The sequence below is a fragment of the Salvia miltiorrhiza genome, chromosome 3, assembly GCF_028751815.1.
Source record: "Salvia miltiorrhiza cultivar Shanhuang (shh) chromosome 3, IMPLAD_Smil_shh, whole genome shotgun sequence".
Classification (NCBI taxonomy): Eukaryota; Viridiplantae; Streptophyta; class Magnoliopsida; order Lamiales; family Lamiaceae; genus Salvia; species Salvia miltiorrhiza.
Window position 1 is genome coordinate 10,426,411 of NC_080389.1, and position 19,968 is coordinate 10,446,378.

The 19,968-nt window shown below is 37.2% G+C and overlaps 3 protein-coding genes across 17 annotated transcripts; all 3 read left to right on the plus strand.

Moving 5' to 3' along the window:
* The first annotated feature begins 4,530 nt into the window (after positions 1 to 4,530).
* On the plus strand, positions 4,531 to 6,318 carry LOC131018297 (uncharacterized). The gene has a single exon (XM_057947023.1). The coding sequence runs from the start codon at positions 4,531 to 4,533 to the stop codon at positions 6,316 to 6,318; it is 1,788 nt and encodes a 595-aa protein (XP_057803006.1).
* A 398-nt stretch (positions 6,319 to 6,716) lies between these two features.
* LOC131017531 (probable disease resistance protein RF45) lies at positions 6,717 to 9,521 on the plus strand. Of its 2 annotated transcripts, XR_009099646.1 has the most exons (3): positions 6,717 to 7,406; positions 7,499 to 9,320; positions 9,450 to 9,521. XR_009099646.1 is itself a non-coding variant. In XM_057946316.1 (2 exons), the coding sequence occupies exons 1-2, from the start codon at positions 6,743 to 6,745 to the stop codon at positions 9,232 to 9,234; spliced, it is 2,400 nt and encodes a 799-aa protein (XP_057802299.1). In that variant the 5' UTR covers positions 6,717 to 6,742; the 3' UTR covers positions 9,235 to 9,521. The 2 variants fall into 2 exon arrangements, 1 of the variants encoding a protein (XP_057802299.1); XM_057946316.1 differs by having other exon boundaries at positions 7,499 to 9,521.
* Positions 9,522 to 10,582: 1,061 nt separating this feature from the next.
* LOC131017516 (probable disease resistance protein At1g58602) lies at positions 10,583 to 18,733 on the plus strand. Of its 14 annotated transcripts, none has more exons than XM_057946285.1 (7): positions 10,583 to 10,757; positions 11,253 to 11,345; positions 11,428 to 11,483; positions 15,284 to 15,425; positions 15,624 to 15,747; positions 16,007 to 16,793; positions 16,881 to 18,733. In XM_057946285.1, exons 5-7 carry the CDS (start codon positions 15,715 to 15,717, stop codon positions 18,602 to 18,604), a joined length of 2,544 nt encoding a protein of 847 aa, XP_057802268.1. In that variant the 5' UTR covers positions 10,583 to 10,757; positions 11,253 to 11,345; positions 11,428 to 11,483; positions 15,284 to 15,425; positions 15,624 to 15,714; the 3' UTR covers positions 18,605 to 18,733. The 14 variants fall into 14 exon arrangements, with proteins under 14 accessions (XP_057802268.1, XP_057802261.1, XP_057802264.1 ...); XM_057946278.1 differs by having other exon boundaries at positions 11,253 to 11,322; positions 11,398 to 11,483; positions 15,284 to 15,397; positions 15,599 to 15,747; XM_057946281.1 differs by having other exon boundaries at positions 11,253 to 11,322; positions 11,398 to 11,483; positions 15,284 to 15,397.
* Positions 18,734 to 19,968: the final 1,235 nt, after the last annotated feature.

A 19,968-nucleotide genomic window follows, 5' to 3' on the forward strand; every position in this document is an offset into this window, starting at 1 on the left:
AATAAAAATAGAATTAAAAAATATATTTATTTAAACGAAGATGAGAGAGAATTTTGCTATGTTTTAATCTTTAAATAAATACTATATAATTTTTTACATTTTAAATTCAATATCTATTTGTTATCTAAAGCCAGAAGAGTTTGGGCAAAAATACACACTACTTCAGTGCAAAAATGCAACACAAATTCCCGCCTTTTTTGCTTCAGCCTTCATTTTTTTATCGTTTTGCGTGCGATGTGTTCTATGTGCACTGATTAATGTTCATTTAATTCTTCCCCTTTTCAAGCAAAAAGGCATCTGACATCATTTATTACTGCTCATTTAGGTATTTCTCTCTCTCTCTTTACGTCTCCTCATTTCTCCTCATTCTTTCATTTTTATTTTTTCTCTACAATGCTCAGACTTCTTTCTTCTAATTTTATCTGCTGCTCTTGGTGAAAATCATAATGGAGGTGCTCAAACTCATTCTCAAGGTGAAGTCGTCGCTAAGATCCAGGACAAGGAAGGTATCCTGCCGGACCAGCAGCGACTCATCTTCGCTGGGAAGCAGCTCGAAGACTGTCGCACCCTCGCCGACTACACGCTCGCCAGCCATCTCTCTATCTTTCTCCTGCCAAATAGATACCGTCGTTCGCCGACAACTTAAAAAGTGTCATATCAGCTTGTAATTTAGGGATTTATAAAAAGTATGAAAAAATTGAACAAGCATTTAAATTCAAGGAAGTTCATATAAAAAATTGAAGCTCGTGGAAAAGCTTGAAATCGAGACTAGAGATATTATTAATCCAAATTCAAATATACAATATCTAGAAGTCAATAAAAATTTGATCTCCAAATTATTACATCTTACTCCCTCCGTCCCTGAAATGGCTTCCTCTTTGGGGACGGCACGGGTTTTAATAAAAAGTTGTAAAGTGTATTGATAGTGGAGAAAAAGTGATATAATTATTATTGGAAGTTGTGAAAAGTGTTATAATTAGTATTGAGAATGGTGAAAAGTGAAAAGTAAGAATAAATAAAGTATTATTAGTGGTGGGGTATGTTTCCAAAAATGGAAAGAAAGAAAGAGAAAGTTATTTGGGGGACGTCCCAAAATGGAAAAAGATGAAGTTATTTTAGGGACGGAGGGAGTATAAATTAATAGCAAAACTAGCAAGTTCATACCCAACTTTATTTCCATGGAGACTCCATTACATTTTAAGACTCAAGACTCGTGTAGCATGTGGATCAGTAAACACCACAACATGTCTATTATCTAATTCAAGACATAAGCCAATAGCTATCAACTTTGTTGCGTGGTTCACCAATAAATATTGTAAGATCATTTACTTTGAAAAATTAGTTTTGATAGATAAAAATAATAAAATTAATCTCTTATTTATTTAGATGAAGCGAAACTTTGAAATGTCCAAGACCCTTGATTATTTCAATTATTTAAACTAATTTTATTGATATGATATGATTGAAAATTTTTATTTTTAAAAATAAAAATACTCAATCATGCATTTTATCAATTATACAAATTAAACGCTCCCCTAGTTGTATACCCAATAGGCCCATTTGTGTCTCATATATTTACAAATGTTTCTGAAGTGGGATTCACTAGTTCATTGGGCTAAAATCTATATAATATATAATAACAACACCGAATTCTATAAATAGTAACCTTAATTTTTTGATCTTTTGATTTTTCTATTTATGGAAATCTATAATTATAACTTAAATAATTTTTTCTAACCATTTTTTTTTATTATATATAGAGTCAATTATTTTCCTTATATATTTAACCGTTACATTAATCAATCAATGTGCATTTATATGAGATACATGAAAGTTTTAAAAGTCTATATCAATTATAGATATATAAATTAGTTTCAAATTATAAATTAATTCTAAAAGAATATTTTTATGGTCACATAACTATGAATTTATCTACAAATGTGCTATTTCCGTCAATACTTCAATTTTCTTTCGTCAATTCTTCCAGCCATGATTCGCCTATGTCGGATGTTCTGTTCCTCATTTATCATTCACCCGTAATCATTATCTCCATCTACCCGTCTCATCCACTCTCAATTCAGCTAATTCATTTTTTCACAAAAGAAAAAAAAATACATAATTACTTATCCACGTGAACGGGTGAGTAAACTTATTGTAATATTTATCTTATTAAACTTGGGGATATATTATGGTATAATCATGTATTGCTTATCAAGATTTTTCATAGTAATATTATAATATCATATTATGTCCGTAAAAAAGAGACATATTACATATTTCAATGTAAATTAAAGAAAACCCACGACAATTGTAGCAATCTAAAATAAGGGTTGCAAGTATCAAGTTCGTGGGTAAATGATACATAGCTTATAAGTATCTTGAAAGTTATTGTCCTTTCACATCCAATAAAATATGCAATGCTCGATAAGTCATGCACGTATAGTAGTGCAACATTAGTTTTTGTAATATAATTCTTTTTATATATGTCACAATAGATTTCACATTTTTATTTAAATTTATTTATTTGTCTTTATTATTTGCAAAATTGATTTTGTTATTGAGATTGAAAAACAAATGAATTTGACAAAAGATAGCAATCATTTTGTAGATTGCAACTGATTTTTTGTTGTTGCTTATTTTTTACTTTATATATTTATATATATATATATATATATATATATATATATATATATATTTACCAAGAATTCTCATTTTTATTTTTTAGAGAAAACAAATGAATTTGGTTTTGACTGTTTTATTGTAATGTTTAAAATAAAAATATTAATTCACATAATCACTGATTAAAAAAAATATTAAAATGTATAATACTATATCTATTATTTCAATTAAATTAATTGGTTTTGATATTTTAATTTACAAGGTCCATAAAAAATGATTCCAATACAAAGAAAAAAGCAAATTTAAATAGAAATTATATAAAATTAGTAAATCTTTTATCTTTGATTTACCATATTTTTATATAAAGGAGGAAAATTTTTATGAAGCTAAGGAATGAATAGGGAGATTATGTAAAACTATGAATTATTTGAAACCTATAATACAATTTATAAATTTATTTGTTGTAAAACTACTAACTCTAGGACATTTAATTGATTTTTTTATTAGAACATCTTATTTTTAGGTAGTGGGTAAAATTCGTATATCCCATTTGAATGAATGTTCATAGCCCAAGTGTCTAGCCCAATCCAAAAAACTGAATCAATTCTAGTTAATTCAGCCCGTACTTTAGATCATCAAGGCCCATCGACCTAAACCCTAGATAGGGCAACGACTTGGGGAAGAAGGCTGAAACTAATCAGGGATATCGACCCCACGAATATCGGAACGACTAGGGTTTAAGTAGACGTGCCAACAAAACCCTAGCCGTCAGGTGATCACGGTATAAATAATAACCAATTAGGGCATTCGAGACACAATCATTCGGACTCCAACACGTTCTCTCGCTCTTCTCTCCCCTCACGCATTATTCTGCCTCCACGCTCTCAGCCTTAGGTTTTCCGGTGATCAGATCAACCGAGACGACCCAACGACCCTCGCTCATTGCTCAATCGCCTTCAACTCCGTCGACCAGATCGACCCGATTTAATCTTTCATTTACTTTCAATTGCTTTCAATACGATTTTTATTAATATTGTTTACTGACTTGAGCGTCGGAGGCCCTTCCATCGACACCCCCACCGGTGCTCCAAGAAGGGCTCTAACGTTGTTCGTGTTTCAGGTTGCTAGTGCCCATCGTATCGGACGACCCCGACGTCCTTATCCGTAATTGTTGGATTCATCCCCAACAATTTGGCGCCCACCGTGGGGCCCTAGAAATCAAGCATTCTCGACGAACGCTCATTGAGCTCTACCATGAGTACCCCAAACGACACACGCGACATGACCGATGCTTCCTCACAAACCGAGTTGTTGGCCCAAGTGGAGATAGATGCCAAGCTCAATGCCCTGATGGACCAGATGGCCCGGGAAAGGGAGAGTCGGTTGTTGTTGGAAAAACAAAACCAAGAGCTACTAGCCCGACTGAACGCTCTCACTCAGATCCAAACGCCTCCGCCAATTCAAACGCAACGCCCTGACCGATTCCGAGTTTCTATTAACCCCATGATGGATATTGAGGACATCCCGCTTACACCCAATGGAACTGAGATCAACCCAGATGACTCTTCATCCTCGGTAAGAAACAATAGATCGGAGGTTATTCATCCTAACACGGGCAATCTTCATGTGAATGCAGGTGAAACCCACATTTTGGACCAAACACCCGGGACAACAAGAACAACCAGGACGAACGTAATGGGAGCCCTCACTCAAGTCAACATGACGAATGGGGGAGTGGACCGTTCTACCCCGATAGGCCGGACCGATACCACCCAGGGGCATGTTGTGCCAACGGGACCGCACGAAGGTGACCCAACAGGACAACCAGATGGAGCAAGGCGAACAGGTCCACTCGGTCATAATGGCAGCATCCAAGATCAACCCTTTCAGGTCAATTAGGGACGACAGGGCATGTCAAACACCATCCAGAATTTAGACCCCGCCTTGGCTAGAAGATTGGCGGATATGGAGGCCATCATCCAACGAATCCCAGGAGTCCCGACCCCAATCAAGAAAAGTGCAGAGAGCTGTTATGCTGACTCGCCCTTTGTGGACGAAATAACTTTGGTGGAAATGCCGAGGAAGTTCAACTTCCCCCACATGAAGATGTTTGATGGCGCGTCTGACCCAGACGACCATATCGCCCAATATCGACAGAGGATGTTCACCGTGGCCATCCCTCGTGACATGAGGGAGGCGTGCATGTGTAAGGGGTTCAGTTTTAGTCTAATAGGATCGGCCCTCCAGTGGTATATGAATCTCCCGAATAACTCTATTAGCTCTTTTGCCCAACTAACTGATGTTTTTGTCCAACAGTATGCAAGTAGTAGGAAATTGGAGAAGATCTCGGAAGACCTGTACGCCATTGTCCAAAGACATGGAGAACCCTTTCGAGACTATATTATACGTTTCAACAAGGAGAATGTGTCAATCACCAACTGTAGCGAGCAAACCGCTGTAACCGCTTTTCGCAAGGGTCTATTGCCCGGCTCGGATCTTTATAAGACTCTCACCAAGTACCCGTGCAAGACCATGGAGGACGTGTTGATTCAGGCTTGGGCGCAGATTAAGTGGGAGGAAGACCAATACAACATGCAGAGGGTCTTCCCACCCAGTAGACCCGAAAGAGACCACCGGGTGGACAGGAGGTCAGGTCGTTACAGACGTGCTGAACCATATCCACCTTATCGACAAAGCAGAGGAAGGGATGAGTACGATAGGGAACCCGACACACGCCCCCGCGAGAAAGCAAAGATTCCAGAGTATGCCCTATCCATCTCCCCCGCCGAAGCAGTTGAGGCACTAAGGAACCTGGGCAACAAGGTCAAATGGCCAGAGAGGATGAGGGCCCCAGCCGACCAGAGGGACAGGTCCAAGTGGTGTGAGTTCCATGCAGACCATGGGCATCGGACAGAGGATTGCATCGCCCTCAAATTGGAAGTGGCCCACCTACTAAAACAAGGCCACCTCACCGATTACCTAACCGAGAAGGGCAAGCAGACCCTACAACAAGGAAGGGATAGACATGATGACCATAGAGAAGCTACACCGCCAATCCCACCATCTTATGAAAGAACCGTGAATGTGATATCTGGTGGCTCCAAAGTAAGCGGGGTCACCCACTCCGCAGCAAAGAAGCATACTCGACAGGCTATGTCTAACACGGAAGAAACCAACATGCCCTGCCAGACCGCTTCAACCCTTCCGACCCAAACAATCAGTTTTCATACAACTGAATCAGACAAGCTTCTTCACCCTCATCATGATGCTTTAGTTATTTCAATTTTTATTGCAAATTGTTTGATCAAGCGTGTTCTAATCAATAATGGTAGTTCTGCCAATATCTTGTTTTTTGATGCTTTCAGGGAGATGGGACTGAACGAGTCCAAAATAATAAAAAAATCTGCGGTGCTCATAGGCTTCAGTGGTGAGACCAAGACCACGATGGGAGAGATTGACCTTCCTGTCTATGCCGAAGGGGTGAATCAATCAACCAAGTTCTTAGTGATCAATGCCCCTTCCGCGTTCAACGTCATTTTGGGTCGACCATGGATCCATGATATGGAAGCAGTGCCATCTACCTACCACCAAGTCATCCGATTCCCAACTAAATGGGGCATCAAGGAGATCAGGGGCGAGCAAAAAGATTCAAGGGCATGCTACCAAACGATCATGAAGGCAAAGCAAACCACTCAATAGCAATTACAGCAAAATGGTTCGACCCACCCAAAGATGGATCAACCACCCCCATCATGTCAACCTGCACAAACAGATGAGCCCGAAGGCAGGTCGCAGCCCACCAGCCCGCCCCAAAGTCATCCAAGCAGCAAAGCTATTATAGAAGATCAATCTGATCGACCCGCTCACCCAAAACGACCACGTAGTTTGATCGAGGAAGAAGCTATAGAGATAGATGAAGTCCAAATCCATATGGACCACCCGGACCACAAAGTTCGGATTGGAGCACAACTTGACCCCGACTCCCGAGAGAAGCTTATCAATTTCTTATCTAAACACTACGATTATTTTGCTTGGTCCCATGCGGACATGACGTGCATTGACCCAAATCTTATTGTTCACAGGCTACAGGTTAAATGAGGAAAAGGAAAGAGTAATTGAAGAAATGAAAGAGATTATGGATATTGTGAGGGATAAGAAATTGGAAGACGGGAGAAGCCTAAATTTTTTGGTATCTGACCTTGTCGATGTGGCTGACTATGCCCTCCACCTTGTCAAACGAGACGTAACCTATGATGAGAGATATGCGTCCATCCATAGTTGGATCGGAGAGATCAAGAAGCGGATGCTTAAACTGGGAGATGATGGGGCGGAGATGGAGCCAGAGTCGAACATGAGGTCATCCGAGAATGTTGATGATGACAAATATGTGGTGGGCTTGGAGGAAGATGTGAAAATGCTGCTTCCCAGAAGGATCATTGGTGGGGAAGGATACTTCAATTGGACTGTTCTTATCAAAGGGATGTGTGGTATTGGAAAGACAACTCTTGCGAGAGTGATATACAACCATCCAAATGTCGTTAAGCACTTCGACCGTCGTGCTTGGGTATGTAATTCTACTCACTTCACTATTAAAGAGCTACTTCTCAAACTAATACAACAGGTAGTTCCTGAGAATCTCCATACATCTTCTTTATTGGAGAATATGGACAACCAAAGCCTCCGAGATATGCTTTGCCAACACCTGCGAGGAATGCGATATTTTATAGTTCTCGACGACCTGCCCAAACAAATGCACTTGAATTCTTTCTTGGAAGCTCTTCCACGAGGTATGGTCATCTTTCTTCCACGATTAACTTAGTGCTAGTTCAAAATTTTAACCTTCTGACTATTTCTTTTTAAATTGTTCTTATGTAAGCAGTCGATGAAAGTAGATTGCTGCTCACGAGTCACATAACTCATACGGACATATTTGTACGTAATGAAAATGTTCATCAGATGAAACCTTTGGACCATAAGCAGAGTTGGCAATTGTTTCTGAAAACAATAAATCATGGCAATAAATTGACGGGTGAGCACGAATTCCCAAAGTCTTTGGAGCATATGGCAAAACAAATGTTGAGAAAATGTGACGGCTTGCCATTAGCTATAAAAGAGGTGAGGAAGCAGTTATTGGAAAAGAAACTCACAGGGGGGAGTGAATGGGAACAACTTCTTGAATCAGTTGATTTTGGTTCAACATTGAAGTTATTGGAATCGTTTTATCATAAATTGAATCCCGAACTGGAGTCATGTTTCTTGTGTATGGCCTTCTTTAAGGAAAATACAACTTTGAGGAAAGAAAAGTTGATACAGATTTGGGTTGCAGGAGGAGCTGGTTCAGAATATGACTGTCAAAGATCGTTAGATGGTTTAGTCAATGAATCTGCTATTCAAGTCAAGGACAAGAGCACGGAGTATCACCTGAATGCTCTGCTACACATGCTATCCATCCAAAAAGCAGAGGAGAAACTAGGTTTTGATATCCTAAAGAACAATAATGGTAACAATCGAACCTCTAAGAGTCCTCGTCAGCATTGTGTTATCATTAGTAGCAGAGACAAGTTCAACTACTCCACGGATCAAGATAAACATCTGGAGTCTCTCTTCTTCCATGGAGGTGGCTACTTGGACACTAGTCCGTCTTACTGGAAGAACTTTGAAAAACTTAAGATACTTGATTTGGAAGATTTTGGATTGAAGATTTTACTAGAAAGTATTGGCACATTGGTGCAACTAATATACTTGGGATTGAGAAATAATTATATAAAAGTGCTCCCAGTCTCGTTGGGGTGCTTGGAAAATCTTGAGGTTCTTGACATAGCTCAAAACTTTATGGTGGAGATGCCGGATATTATATGGAAAATGCGTAACCTTCGCCACCTCTACATGTCTGATGTGATTTGCCCGAAGCGTCTGAAGATAGACGAGCTACTGTTTCTAGAAACCTTAACCTACGTCTCTGTTGATAATTGGACATATGAGCTCTCGGGCTTAAAAATCATGTCTAGTTTTCTTGATAAATTGGGCATCGAAAAATTGGACGGAAACTCAGATGTAAGCAAGCTCTTTGTGTCATTGGCTGTGTTGAAGAGTCTAAAACACCTAATCTTAAGAGGGTATCGTTTCAGAAGCATGCCTTGTTTAGATGAGCTTCGTATTCTACACAAACTCAAAACACTCAAATTGGATGGACTCCTTGCAAGGCTACCAACTAATCTCCCTCCAAATATTGAATCATTGACTCTGATTGATAGCTGTCTTGATGAAGACCCCATGCCACTACTTGGGAAGTTACTCAAGCTAAGATTCCTCAAATTGCGAAATTCATACACTGGTCAACAAATGGTGATCTTGCCCAACGGCTTCTGTCATCTCGAAGTCCTGTGCATCGAAGAGTTGTGGAATCTGAGAAATGTACAAGTTGGAGAAGGTGAAATGCGTTTTCTCAAGAAATTAGAAATCCATGATTGTCCGTATATGGATACCCTCCCGAAAGCTATTTGTTCGATGTTTTCGATGAATGAGATAAAGATGGTGACAACCAAAAATATTGCAGCAAAGATCAAGAATCCAGACTTGATCTCCAAAATAGCAATAGTGAATATCAATCCATGAGCTAGCGTAGTTGTCTGCATGATTGTTACGTATGTTGTTGGCGTTAATTTTTGGATTGTTTCTAGCTAGCTATATTTTCTTCCTTGGTTGTGTGTTTGTAAATGACATTTAGTTGCTTTGGCAATTGTGCTTTCTTCATATCTTGTTTGTACTCTATTTCTTCTCAAGTTACTGCAGATTTAAGATTTTAGCAAAATGCAGACAAAATTGCCAAGTATTTCTGAATTCTGAGTTGACAGCTGAAAATGGTCTTTATCTTGAATATCAACCAAGTAATTTTGTTGGAAGATGGACTGTATCAGTTGGTTGTGCTAGAAAGCTGGATGCATATTATAGTTTCGATTCTTTGAATTTAGAAAGTTGACATACAATTTAAAACGAAATTAATAATATTATTAATGAATAAATTGAAATGCAACAAACTATTACTCACAGACAGAGTCTAGTACAATAAACTTCATGACCTTTTCAAGGGGTGCCGGTTGTTGGAACTACGCGAGCTTATCAAGTGTCGTATACGCATTATTTCTGTCAGTCACCCAAGATACAAAGAATATTAAAAGTTCAAACTAACTCACCATAGTATCAAAGTGACGGTTAACAATTTGTTCTATTAGAGAGATATTTATAAGCCCTATTTAATAGTTTTAGAGATACGTTAAATAGATATAGTGTACTAGCTAATTTCAAATTTACAAAATATATAATTTATAAAATTACCCTTAAAATAAAATACATATAATAGAGATATAACAAACAATGTATATTTTGTGCTCAAAATACTTTTTATTTAGAATAGACTATCATAGTTTCTCCAATCTTAACCTTTGAATAGAAGGATACAAATCAAACAAAATAAACTCAAATGATATAAATAATTAAGACATTTTAAAGTTTCAATTCATTTCAATAAAATAATAAATTAATCTATATTATTTTTATCTATTTAAATTAATCCGTAAAATAAACGCTAATACAGACACTATTAGAAAACAAATGGTACTGGTTCAAGATACAAGCTAGTATTTTTCAAATTCAAAAAAAAAAAAAAATGCCAGCTCTATGGATTGTTAAATTTTAATTGAAAAACAATTATCAAACGCATAATGCATGTGGGTTGAAAGTGGAAGTGACCTTCATTAGCCTTAACAACATATATCTATGTCAAACTTGTTTTTTATCCCTTCAATTTTTTTAATTTTTTATTTTTTATTTTTTTATTATTTTTTTTGAGGGGTTATCCCTTCAAATTTTATGTGTGAAACAACAAGTCAACACTTCAGCTGGCTCGGGATGAGCTGGCGATATTATTATTTTATTAGTGTTTGTTAAATATGCACATTATTTGGCTTCTTCAACTGAGCATCTAATAAATTATTCACAACTTTCTCACACAAAATCCCTAATTTCGAAAAAAAAAAAAAAAAACATTCTAAATCCGTAATTTTGCTCGAACGAAATTCACTATTCAGAGCTCCAAATCCAATCACAGTAGACACCGCCTTCCGTCGCAAGCAGCTAAGGTATGTTATCTTAACTCTCGTTTACTGAATCCAAATTTATTTTGCTTTCTTATTTGCTCTTGTCAAAATGGAATCAGAATTAGTTGTATCAATTGAAAATATGATAAATAAGAAGAAGATTTAGAGTCTCTCACAGTGTGATTTGTCGATTACTCAAGCTCCTCTACAAGCAGCAAGGCCCATTTCTTTCTATGATTTTTCTTTCTTTATTTTTTTGCCAAGAAAAATAAACTTGAGCTGATTTTTTCTGTTTGTGTTTGTTTTGTTTGTTTTGAAGGATCAATAATCCTTCGGTGTTGACTTGTTATGTTTGTGTTTGTTTTGAAGCTTCTCTACAACCACGTCTCATTAATTGAAAATTGAGTATTTTATTGTTTCTATTCAACCTACGCAATAAAATATATAACTTGTTGAATTTGTGGTTTATGATCCCTCCCAACTCTGTTTTGACTTGTTCAAATATGTCAAATTCTACCTTAATCAAATCATTCTCAGCTGGCCAGAGACAAGCTAAGATAAGGAGAGAGGGAGGATTAAATCGGAAAGTTGATCGAGACGAGCAGAGGTAAGAAGAAAATTAGCAAAAAGGTTAGGTTTTTTTTTAAGAGAATCAATAATGGTTCCCCCTTTTCCCATTTAGTGACTCGAACCCCCGACCTATCAATTGGAGGGGAAACGTCTTATCAACTGAGGTGCACTTTGTTGTCTAGCAAAAAAAAAAAAAAGGTTAGTTTTCGGCATCCAACCAAAGATATATAGCTATGAAGAAAATTAGCTTCGTTGTCAAAATGTTAGTTGATCAAAAAGATATATAGCTTCATTGTCAAAAGTTAGTTGATTGAGACGAGCAGTGATAAGAAGAAAATTAGCAAAAAGGTTTTTTTTTCTTTTTTTTTTTAATAGAAAAAAGGTTAGTTTCCTTCTCCATATATTAGAATGAGATATGAAGACACATGATTATAGGGAGTTTTTACATCAAAAGTTTAGATTTTTGTGGTTAATGGTCAAATCTCATAGAGAGCGAAAAATTTGATGAATTCATGGTCCTAGGTCTAATCTCATAGGGAGCGAAAATTTTAATTTTTGAATTACATTTTCACAACGAATTTATACATATTCCAAAAACAATTCATGAGAACTCATGGTTTGTACTTCCTCTTTGAAAAGAGGATTTGGGTGCGGGTCAACCTGGTTGCATGGTACACCCAGGTGTACCCAAGGCCTCCTCAAAAGTTTTTAACGACAGAATTACCGATAGATATTCTGTCATTAAAAATAAAAAATACTTAATTATTTAAATAATTAAAATGTAATGAGAGAAGTACCTCGTTCTTAAAAGTTACCAATAATAATTAATTAAATAATTAAAATCTAACTAAGGAATTATCTTATATGTTGTTAAAAGGGTTAATTGCCGAGTGGATTTGTAAAATGTCCACTTTCATATTGTAAAGATAAAAAATGTCCACTAAAATAAAAAACATAAAAAATGTCCACTGTTACCAAAATGCCCCCAACTTTAAAAATTTAAAAAATGTCCACTTCATTTTACCCTTTAAACATCACCCCTTTAAAAAATTTCGTAATTCACAACCAGTGTAAATTCACAACTAAAATTTTTTGGTTGTGAATTCACACTGGTTGTGAATTCACAATTCACACCCAGTCGAATTCACAATCAAAATTTAATTCACAACCAAAATTTTTTGGTTATGTATTCACAACCAGTCGAATTCACAATCAAAATTTAATTCACAACCAGAATTTTTTGGTTGTGAATTCACAACCAGTCGAATTCACAACCAAAATTTAATTCACAATCATAATTTTTTGGTTGCGAATTCACAACCACAATTTAATTCACAAACATAATTTATTTTAATTGTGAATTCAAGTAGATGTGAATTTGAGTTTTTAAAGCTTGAATTCACAACTAAAATTAGAATTTATTTTGGTTGTGAATTCGAGTTTTAGTTGTGAATTCATAAATGTGGTTGTGAATTCAAGAATATTAAGTTGTGAATTCATAGATATGATCGTAAATTCAAGAACATTAAGTTATGAATTTATAGATCTGATTATGAATTTAAGAACATCAAGTTGTAAATTCAAAAACATTAAGATGTGAATTCATACCTTTAATCGTGAATTCAAGAAATTGCCAATAAATCAGAGTTATTTAGAAAACCAACACATTAACATCACCATATCAATGTAAATACGCTTCCTTCACAGTACGAAAAAAACATTTAAAAAATCAAACAAATTAACTAAACAATTTCACTTATAGTTTAGCTTCAAACAATTCGCCCAATTCGGCTTCTCACTAAGAGGATCCATCAAATCAACAAAACTCCTCACTAAAATCATCAATTCACCCATTTCGCCCAAATCTCAGTAGATCAACTTCTATTTCGCCCAAATCTCAGTATGTAAGAGAGGATCCATTTTTTTTTTCGGCGAAGAAGTCGGCGTTGAAGCTTGTATCAGAGCTCTGCTCGTGGGGGCGGAACCGGGGGAAGGTAGTGGAGGGTGGCGTGACCCGGTGGCGGACCAGCTCTGTAGCTGCGTGGAGGGGCTACCAGAGCTTAGATCTGAAAGAGAGAGAGAGAGAGAGAGAGAGAGAGAGCCAGATCTGCGTGGAGGGGCTACCAGAGATCGAGCATGACAAAGAGAGAGAGCCAGATGTGCGGCGTCTCCTCCTCAGAAATTAGAGTTTCAGGCGGCGGCGATAGGATTTCAGGCGTCGATCGTCGGCTTCCTGTGAACTCATCGACTCCTCCTCAGATCAGAGCTTGCAGAGGTGGAGATCGGTCGATCAACGGCGCGGCAGCTACTGATTCCACAGCTAGATCTCTCTCGTCTTCTAACAGTCCGGCGATGGACTCCTTGGCTCTGATATATCAGCGAGGAAGGCAGGGTCTGAGAATTCTCCGACGATCCCGCGACGCTTCATCGTCGGATCTCCGACTGAAGCGTGGGGCACCTCCAATCGCCGCGTCTTCTTCAACCCCTTGACTAATAATCACCACCGCCTGACCCTTCCCGAAGCCTCCCACAACCGCTGCCGCGCCGGATCGTCGCTCGGTTGGCTGGTGAAATTGAGAGTGGAGAGAGAGATGAGAGAGAGAAGAGAATGGGAAAGCAGGGAGAGAATGCGTAGAGAGAGAGAGAATGAGACAAAAATGGTTAATTTTTATGTTTTTAATGTTAAGGGTATTTCCGCCTTTTCAATTAAAAAGTGGACAGTTTTTATTATTTTTATCTTAGTGGACAATTTTTATCATTACAATATGAAAGTGGATAGTTTTATATATTTACTCTTAATTGCCTGTAAAAGTGGATAGTTTTATATATTTACTCTTAATTGCCTGTAAATTTCTTACGTTTACACGGAATTGGTTTTTGCACCTTTTTTTTTTATTTTTCTACTTTTAAATACTTAACCTTTCGTCTTTGTCTCGAATTTATCCGGTGATCGGTTTTTTCTCTTGCCGGCGCCGGAATTGACACTGTGGCAGCCGCAATGGATGAGGTGGCAGCCGGAAATTGACACCTAAACACATTTATTACATGTGGAAAAAAACTTTAAAAAAAATAATAAAAGAAATCCACCACCTCATCTTCCCTAACCTCCCCAACTCTTAAACCCTACCTTCCCCTCTTCCCACCCGCCGCCGCCGCCTGCCACCAGGCCGGCGCCTGCCGCCCCTTCCCCATTCCCAGACCCCGTCAGCCCTCCCCCTCCCTCACCCCAGACCCCGTCAGCCCTCCCCCTTCCCCATTCCCAAAACTCGTCGGCCTTCCGCCTCCCAAGACCCCTGTCAGCCCTCCCCCTTCCAACATCTCGAATTCAGCCTCTGAAGTCTACGATTTCATGGTGATTTGGTGAAATCGAGCCTCTGAACGACGAATTCGCGATGGTGGTGGTGGCGCGACAGGGGCTGCGCGAATTGGTGGTGAACGAATTGGAGAGACCAGGGAGAGAGATGGAGGGTTTCAGGCGCCGGTGGTGGTGGTACGGGCGAATTGGTGGTGGCGCGAGAATTGGTGGTGAACAAATCTAGGGCACGAATTGGAGAGAGAGAAGGAGTCGATCTAGAGGGTTTCAGGCGCCGGTGGTGGTGGTACGGGCATCGTCGCCGGCGGCGGCGGGTTGGGGGATGGGGTAGGGAATTAGGGTTTGGAAGTATGAAAGATTGGGGAAGGTGATGATGATATGTATTTTTTATTTTTATTTTTAAGTTTTTTTCCACATGTAATAAATGTGCTTAGTTGTCAATTTCCGGCTGCCACCTCATTCATTCTGGCTGCCACAGTGTCAATTCCGGCGCCGACAAGAGAAAAAACCGAAAGCTTAGGTATTTAAAACTAAAAAAATAAAAAAAGGCGCAAAAACCAATTCCGTGTAAACATTAGGAATTTACAGGGAATTAACCCTTGTTTGTCAAATAAAATTAAAAACTTTCCTCTGCTTTTCATCTGCCTGCGCTAATCAAAACATTCCTCCCCTTTTCATAAGTTAGCCTTACTGCGTCACCTTTCCACCGGAGCGGCCGTCGGCCAGAGCATGCCGTGTAGAATCCAGAGCCGCCATCGACGGGAGCCGCCGCCGCCGACAAATCTGCCTTGTAAATTTGGTTGGTTTTACTTCAATTCCTGGATTTGGTTCGTTTATACCTGTTTTGCTTCATTTGCTTCATTTTTATTTTTCAGTTGCCCCCTAACTTCATCTTGTGGCTTTTGATTATTTGATATATATTCATATCAGCTCATATTCTTTTTACTAACTTATCTTAATTTCCAAAGCTTACTTTATGAAGATACTGATCCTCTTTCAGTGAATGTGATTTAATTGGCTTCCAGAATCCTTTGTTTACCTTGTCGATTAAATGTATTTGGAAGATCAAGAGCAGCTAATTACATGAGAAGGGAAGATTGAATCAAAAAGTTGATCATGCCGAGCAGAAAGAAGAGAAATAGAAAAAGGGTAATTAACTTTTTTCTTCTCCGTAGATTAAATTAATTTTAAATTCCCGTGTTTATGATGTTTTCAATTTTATCAAAAATTAAATTCACACGATTATGATGTTCTTAATTATATAGTTAGAATATTTTTGAAATCATTCACCTGAGTAATTTCTATGCAATCCAAAACCATTTACTTCTATAATAATAATTTCTGGACTTGTTGGAATTAATGTGTTAATTCCTAGCTACTAATGCTGTTAAATTTTCTGTAAGGGCAGTTTGGTCGAAGCAGAAAAAGGTCGGAGGCCCTCCTCTTATCGGTGATACAGAAGCTTGACATTAATTATCGACAGGATGAAACAAATAAGGATGAAATTGTTTTAATGTTTCTCGATAAGGAAATAGAAAGGGTAATTAGAGAGATGAAAGAGATTCTGGATATTGTGAGGGATAAGAAATTGGAAGAGAGAAGCCTAGATTTTTTTGTATATGACCTTGTTGACGTGGCTAATGATGCTCTCTACCTTTACAAACAACGCGAAGACAATTATATTTTCTATGAGTCCATCCATAGATGGATCGGAGAGATCAAAAAGCAGATGCTTAAACTGGGAGATGATGAGTCCAACATGAGATCATCAGAAAATGTTGAAGATGACACATATGTGGTGGGCTTGGATGAAGATGTGAAAATGTTGCTTCGCAAAAGTATTATTGGTGGGGGAGAATACTCGAAGAATATTCTTATCAAAGGGATGTCTGGTATTGGAAAGACAACTCTTGCGAGAGAGATATACAACCATCCAACCGTCATTGAGCGATTCAAGCATCGTGCTTGGGTATCTAACTCTACTAACTTCACTATGAACGAGTTACTTATCAAACTAATACAACAGGTTGATCCTCATAATCTCCATACATCTTCCTTATTGGAGAATATGGACAACCGAAGGCTCCGAGATCTGCTTCGCCAACACCTGAAAGGAAAGAGATATCTTATAGTTCTCGACGATGTTCCCAAACAAATGCACTTGACTTCTTTCTTAGAAGCTCTTCCATATGAAGGTATGTATGATCATCTTTCTGTTTATGATCTAGTCGTGTTGCGCTAACTTTTGACTGTTCCTTTTTGTATTGTTGTTATGTAAGCAGTTAATGGAAGTAGATTGCTGCTCACAAGTCACACGACGCATATGAACTTAACTCTAGGCAATGAAGATGTTCATATGATGGATTGTTTGGATTCTAAACATAGCTGGCAATTGTTTTTGAAAACAATAAACCATGGCAATAAATTGACGGGTGAGCACAAATTCCCGAAGACATTGGAGCTTATGGGAAAACAAATGTTGAGAAAATGTGGCGGTCTGCCATTAGCTATAAAAGAGGTGGGAAAGCAGTTAGCGGAAAAGAAAGTCTCAGAGGGGATTGAATGGGAACAACTTCTTGAATCAGTTGATTTTGGTTCAACATTGAAGTTATTGGAACCATTTTATCATAAACTGGATCCTAAATTGGATTCATGTTTCTTGTCTATGGCCTTCTTTAAGGAAAATACAACTTTGAGGGCAGAAAAGTTGGCACAGATTTGGTTTGCAGGAGGAGTGGTTTCAAGATATAACTATCAATCATATTTAGATGGATTAATCAATGAATCTGTTATTGAAGTCAAGGAAAAGCGCACGGAGTATCGCATGAATGTTGTGCTACACATGCTATCCATTCAAAAAGCAGAGGAGAAACTTGGTTTTGAGATCCTAAGGAATGGTGGAAATAATCGACCCTCTCAAACTCCTTGTCATCATCGTGTTATCATTTGTAGCAGAGACAAGTTCAACTACTCAACGGATCAAGATACACACATTGTTTCTCTCTTCTTCCATGGAGGTGGCTACTTGGACACTAGGCCGTCTTATTGGAAGAGCTTTGAACAACTTAAGATACTTGATTTGGAAGATTTTGGGTTGAAAATTTTACCAGAAACTATCGGCACATTGATGGAATTAATATACTTGGGGTTGAGAAATAATTACATAAAAGAGCTTCCACAGTCGTTGGGGTGCTTGGGAAACCTTGAGGTTCTTGACATAGCTCAAAACTTCATGGTGGAGGTCCCAGATATTATATGGGAGATGGATAGCCTTTGCCACCTCTACTTGTCTGATGTGATTATCCGGAAGCCTTTGAAGATACAGACGCTAGTGTTTCTGGAGACCTTAAGCTACATCTCAGTTGATAATTGGACATATGAGCTCTCGGGCTTTAAAATGTTGAATTTGCTTAAGAAATTGGGCATAGAAGAATTGGATGGAAACTCAGATGTAAGCAAGCTCTTTGAGTCATTGGCTGACTTGAAGAATCTTAAACACCTAGTCTTAAGAGGGTATCGTTTCATAAGCATGCCTTGTTTGGATGAGCTTCATATTCTACAAAGTCTCAAAACACTCAAATTGGATGGACTCCTTGGCAGGCTCCCAACAAGTTTCCCTCCATATCTTGAATCATTGACGTTGGTTAATAGCTGTCTTGATGAAGACCCCATGCCACTACTTCGGAAGTTACCGGCGCTAGAGAACCTCAAATTGCAGAATGCATACACTGGTCAACAAATGGTGATCTTGCATGACGGTTTTCCCGAGCTCAAAGTCTTGTGCATTGAAGAGTTGTGGAATCTGAGAAATGCACAACGTGGAAAAGGTGCAATGTATCGGCTCGAGAAATTAGAAATCCACAATTGTCCGCATCTGGATATCCACTCCGGAGCGATGGCGTGTTTTAAATATTTGGTGGAATCGAAAAACTTTGTTGCAAGGATCATGGATTCAGACTTAATCTCCGAAAACTTTGCTGCAGAGATGATGAATCTCAATCCGTGAGTTAGCACACAGTTGTCTGCATTATTATATTTACGTTTCTTGCTAGATTTTCTTCCTTTTCCAGTCGCGACAATTATGGTCACTGTATATACAATAATTGTTACAAGAAATAAATGACAGTTTAATCAAGTGTGTGTCACTATATTAAATTGTATTACGTGAAGATGCAGCTTAATTCTATATATTTGAGTGTTGATAATAATTAATTTGCATAATGGTGTCAATAAAAGTTTGGTTTGGGATTTATTAAAAGAATGAGTTAGGCCTTAAGATTTGTATTAAAATTTTGGTAATTGGCAAAAGCCCATACAAAAGCCCAAAAGCCCATCTTCGTGATTGACTTATAGATATTTTGTTTTTATTCAGATAAAGTTATACTCCTTTGTTGATTAATTGTTGATCTATCTATTATATAAAGAGTTACATGTTGAAGAGCTCTCTTCGATTCTCTATTTTGTGTGGCAATACTCACAATTTAGTATTTGCTTCTTTCTCAATTCTACATTATATGACATTTTTACATTTTTGTTCATTTATCCCACATTGAATTTATACTAAACTTCATCAATTTATCGTCTAAATAAAAGGCTCAATCTCCATTCATACATGAGCTCATGTATCTTAATTTCCCACATTGATATTCTATTAAATTTAATCAAAGGAAAATTAGATAAAGAAATACTTATGATATGTATTTCAAATAAATAGTTCTTCACATTTTTTTTATAATTGCAGTCATTTTTTTATGTTAAATTTATATTAAACTTCATAATTCTAAATTAGAAAAACAAAAATTAGATTTCAACATTTGCAAACCTAAATAAAAATATAGATGTTTTTGAAATAAATTAATTCTTCAATTGAATTTGGTCATATAAAATAAATAAAACGATACTTAAATGTATGTTAAATAAATAAGTTATTTAATTAAATTTGGTCATATAAAATAAAGAAAATGATATTAATATATGTATAAAATAAATAATTTCTTCAATTTAATTAGATCGTGTAAAATAAATTTAAATAAATCTTCATTTCCACATTAATATGATAATGATATATCTAAATAAAAGGCTTAATCTCCATTCATATATTATCTTATCATCATTACCACATTAATATTTTATTGAACTTACCGGAGAATATCTAGATAAAAGGTTGTTATTAAATTTCACATTAAATTTATATTAAACTTCATAATTCATATATTATCTATATAGATGCATGATTAAAAGGTGGTTATTAAATTTCAGCAAACGTGCAAACCAACAATTGTAGATATTTTTCAAATAAATAGGTAGGTTCTTCAATTGAATTTGATAATATAAAATAAATAAAATGATAGAAATATATTTTCAAATTAA